The 4,932-nt window shown below is 36.1% G+C and overlaps 1 protein-coding gene across 1 annotated transcript; it reads left to right on the forward strand.

Annotated features, from left to right (window-relative positions):
- The first annotated feature begins 270 nt into the window (after positions 1-270).
- LOC114735225 (LRR receptor-like serine/threonine-protein kinase IOS1) lies at positions 271-4,728 on the forward strand. Its single transcript, XM_028922901.1, has 13 exons — positions 271-352; positions 430-967; positions 1,254-1,732; positions 1,904-2,042; positions 2,130-2,201; positions 2,304-2,375; positions 2,448-2,528; positions 2,789-2,946; positions 3,045-3,289; positions 3,381-3,507; positions 3,597-3,665; positions 3,756-3,945; positions 4,123-4,728. Exons 1-13 carry the CDS (start codon positions 271-273, stop codon positions 4,217-4,219), a joined length of 2,349 nt encoding a protein of 782 aa, XP_028778734.1. The 3' UTR covers positions 4,220-4,728.
- Positions 4,729-4,932: the final 204 nt, after the last annotated feature.

The following is a 4,932-nucleotide window of genomic DNA, read 5'->3' on the forward strand; positions in this document are numbered from 1 at the left end:
GATTATTGAAATTTGAGCTTCTCAGTTGTCATATAAATATTTTAAGGGTATTTTCCTGGGATTTTCCCTATATACATTTCTGCCTGTGATTGATTTTAGTCTACCTATTTTTAATAAACAAATTACAAATCCATTTAAGAATTTTTACAAGAAGGAAACTTTTGTCCCCAGGATGATGACATTGACCGCGGCACATGAGTGCGGTATTTTTTTTTCTTGTATAAGTAATAACAATGTCGCTCACATTCTTGTCTTCCTCAGCAGAAAGTGATGGGAATGTCAAAGAGTTTCTTCTCTTCTCTTGTAGGTTGTCTGGTTTTTGCAGTTCTGGTTCAATCTCAGGATCAATCAGGTAATTTGCCGCTACAAACTCATAAGCTTATATTTATAACTAATTCGTAAGAATTAACGTTTGCCTCTATGTTTCAGAATTCATAAGCATTGATTGTGGGGCACCTGCCAACTCCAACTACATTGAGGGGACGACAGGCATAAATTACATATCCGATGACAAGTTCATAAATTCTGGAGTGAGTTACTCCGTAGCCAGTGATATCAAAAGTAAGTATCAACAGCAAATTTGGAACCTGAGAAGCTTTCCTCAAGGAACAAGAAACTGTTACAATATAAACATCACAAATGGCTCTAAATATCTGATCAGGGCTATTTTTGTGCATGGGAATTATGATAGACAGAATAAGTTACCAAGTTTTGATCTTCATCTTGGGCCTAGCTTGTGGCAAACAGTGGAAATAACCAATCCATCATCTGAAGTAAGCCCTGAGATCATACATGTTCCATTACGAGATTACATTCAGATCTGTCTGGTTGACACAGGCTCCGGAACCCCATTTGTCTCTGCTATAGAATTAAGGACTTTGGCCAACAATATTTATGACACTCACTCAGGATTCTTGTCACTTTACAAGAGGTTGGATTTAGGCTCAACCAGCAATAAAACATACAGGTAAATCCTTTAATTTTTTTACTTTCAACAGAGTTTGTTCAGTTGTTCTCTAAAGGTTTGGTTTTATTGAACATGTTGTTATGTAAAAATTAGTCTTTTGCATTAAGGTTCTCTTTTATGCAAGACTAAGCAGCTATTTTCATTCTCTAAATCAATTGTTTAACTAGCTTTTCATTGACTTGAAGTAGCTTTTTCCTTACAGAGGAAAGATTACACTTGTCATCCTTCACTCTATCTTTACATCCAAAAATTCTGCAAAGCTGATGAGAGAATAACTTTAAAACAGGTATAATGATGATGGTTATGATCGCTTCTGGTCAAGTCAAGTCTACTACCCGGCCTGGTCGCGAATAAGTGCTTCAATTTCTGCAGAATCCTTGGGTCAAAATCATTACAAACCACCGGCCATTGTTATGAGTAATGCAGCCACACCAGTAAATGAGAGTGCTCCAATGTTAGTGCAGTGGGAGCCCGCGAATGCAACAGACCAATTCTATGTTTACATGCATTTTGCAGAGCTTCAAGTCTTAGAAAATAATCAGACAAGATCCTTCACCATTACCCTCAATGGCGATCTCTTTAGTGCTAATGTTGTACCTGTATTCAAAGGCACGACCACTGTATTCAGCAAAAAAGCTGCCCGCGGAGAAATAATTATGTTTTCACTTCAGAAGACTGATAATTCAACCCTCCCTCCCATTCTCAACGCTATTGAAGTTTATACATTTAAAGAGTTTTCACAATCAGAAACAGAACAAGGAGATGGTATGTTCTGCAAACATAAACTTCTACAGATGCATGTTATCTGTTTCTCTGTGATTGAGTTAGGCTACTTCCATTTTATGGACAGAATTCCTCCAAGAAATTATTTAGTTTTTCAAAGAATCTGGTCAAAAAGTTACATAATTTAGACTAACTTGCTTTTTTGAGAAATAGTTGATGCAATCTCAACAATCAAATCTTCTTATGAGGTAACAAGAAACTGGCAAGGCGATCCATGTGGTCCTATGGCCTACATTTGGGAAGGTCTAAACTGTACTTATAATGGCCTGAATTCCCCAAGAATCACAGCCCTGTAAGCTTGTTTTCCCGAAATTAATGTTACTACTTTATGAAAATTGAATTATAACTCCTAATTAATAATATTGGAAATGCATACCAGGAATTTGTCCTCGAGTGGATTGATAGGGCAGATAGATCCGTCCATCTCAAAGCTCACCATGCTAGAGAAGTTGTGCGTATTCTTCATTCTAGTGTGCTCTAACCTTTCTTTCAGAATGTTCTCATTGATTTATTAACAATCTATCAGTAATTGGCTGAAAATTTCTTGTTTCAGGGATTTATCAAACAATTCCTTAAGTGGACCAGTGCCTAATTTTTTGTCTCAACTACGAAAATTGGAGATCCTGTAAGTTGCTTGTTGTCAGATATCAAAGGTTAGAAAATTGAAATGGATGTTATAGCTTGACTACTTTTGTAGAACCCTGGACGGCAACAACTTCACGGGTACAGTTCCCTCTGATCTGGTTGAAAAGTCGAAGAAAGGTTCCCTATCCCTAAGGTACGACTCTTATTGAAATCCTAATGTCCAACATATTATTTTTACATGAATTTAGAACACATAGCCCATGAATGTTCATATTGTACATAAGTTACCCTCCTCTCCTTATTAGACATTCATCCCTTTTCCATCCCCAACTGAATATTGAAATTAACAACCAGTTCATGGACATTTATTGATTTCTAAGATAAAGCTATAGAGTACTTCCAATATTTATTGACAAATGAACACAATAACTTATGTGTCTCTCTATATGCTAGTTTTGGACAAAATCCATATCTATGTGAATCTGCTTCGTGCAACAACAAGAAAAAGAACAACACTACTATTCCCGTAGTAGTGTCAATTGTTGGAACTCTATTCCTTCTGGTAGCCGCGGTAATCATATTTTTTACCCTTAAAAGGCGAAAACAAAGAGGTGATGCTGCTCTTTATGATTCACATATACACACAAACACAATTTTGGTTGACGATGTAAAACAACCAACGACAAGCTTTTTTATGATCTCAAATCAGGAACAGGTCCAATTGAGATCTCACAGCAATTTGAAAAAGTTGAAGAACCAAAAGACACATCTCTGCAAGTCATCAATAGACAATACTCATACTATGATGTCCTCAAAATGACCAATAACTTCAGTACAATTCTCGGAAAAGGTGGGTTTGGAACAGTTTATTTGGGTTACATCGAGGAAACTCCTGTAGCAGTTAAAATGCTCTCTTCCTCATCAGTTCAAGGCTATCAGCAATTCCAAGCCGAGGTAGAAATGAACAACAAACCAAAATTACATGAGTTTTTAATCGAATAGCATTTTTTTTATGTTTAAGCATGGATGTGATATTGCTTTTCAGGTTAAACTTTTATTGAGAGTCCATCACAGAAATCTTACTTCCCTTTTTGGGTATTGCAATGATGAAACCAACAAGGGGCTCATATATGAGTACATGGCTAATGGTAACTTACAAGAGTACCTTTCAGGTTTGTCGGTGCAGATCCTTTTTCAAACAACTAATAGTCTAGGAATGGAAAACAGTAAGTATAGAAAGTTATGCAGTTTGATTCTGCAGGAAAAAGTAGCAGATCAAAGTTCTTGACTTGGGAAGACAGACTTTGTATAGCACTGGACGCAGCACTAGGTCAAAATATGAAACAAGTTACTTGTGTCTTCAATTTTCATTTCTCAAATCTTTCTAATTTAGTGGTATTTTCTATAAATTTTTGCTCAGGCTTAGAGTACTTGCATAATGGATGTAAGCCCCCTATAATCCACAGAGATGTAAAATCTTCAAACATCTTGCTGAATGAAAACTTCAGAGCAAAAGTAGCAGACTTTGGTCTATCTAAAATCATTCCAACTGATGATGAAACTCATGTGTCAACTGTTGTTGCAGGTACTCCTGGTTATATAGACCTTGAGTAAGTCCTTCCAATAATTACCTTGCTCAACCTTTTATGTTTTTGTGTCACAAAAAAAGAAAAATGATATTGAGACTAAGTTATTCTAAGTGCATATTTGATTTTATATTGAAAATAACCAATGCATCCCTGTAAAAATAAACACGCTTTAAGATATATATATTATTTGCCTTGTAGGTACTACATAACAAACAGATTGACGGAGAAAAGTGATGTCCATAGCTTTGGAGTTGTTCTTTTTGAAATAATCACAAGCCTACCAGTCATATCATGAAACCATGAGAAAACTCACATAAGTCACTGGGTTAGCTCCTTGGTTGCTAAGGGGGATATCAAGGCCATTTTTGACTCAAGATTAAGCGGAGAGTTTGATAGTAACTCTGCTTGGAGAGCTGTGGAATTGGCAATGACTTGTGTATCTTCAAACCCCAACAACAGGCCAACCATGAGTGAGGTAGTGAATGAGCTAAAGGAGTGTTTGGCAACAGAAGTAGCAAGAACCAAACACAATGGTGCTAACACAGGTGACTCAGTTGAATTAGTGTCCCTGAATATGACAAGCACAGAATTCTCTCCCTTGGCCAGGTAGTAGCTTGCCACATAAAAGAAGTGTGAAGTTATATATGTAAGGACAAATTTTGGGTGAAACTCAGAAGTTACTGTTAACTTACCAAAACCTAGATTTATTATTGGCTAATTATCAGTTTGTTGCGCCACTTGGTTACCATTGGTTCTTATTTATTATATATGCTATAGATCAATCTAATCACATATTATGATGAATGAAAATCAATGTATATTTTTTCTCTCTGATGTTGAAAATTGAAACCATCTGGATATGTGAATGCAATGCTTTTCTCCATAGATTACGTTGGTGATTTAAAGATGTTGCCACAAAAAAAAAAAGAGATAAATGCGTTTGCGTTATCCATCACTGAAATTGGAAATATTAATTCAAGGCTATTTGAGGAATGAAGGTTTGTGCTA

The sequence above is a fragment of the Neltuma alba genome, unplaced genomic scaffold (genome assembly GCF_004799145.2).
Source record: "Neltuma alba isolate B1F8T4 unplaced genomic scaffold, ASM479914v2 tig00013190_pilon, whole genome shotgun sequence".
Lineage (NCBI taxonomy): Eukaryota > Viridiplantae > Streptophyta > Magnoliopsida > Fabales > Fabaceae > Neltuma > Neltuma alba.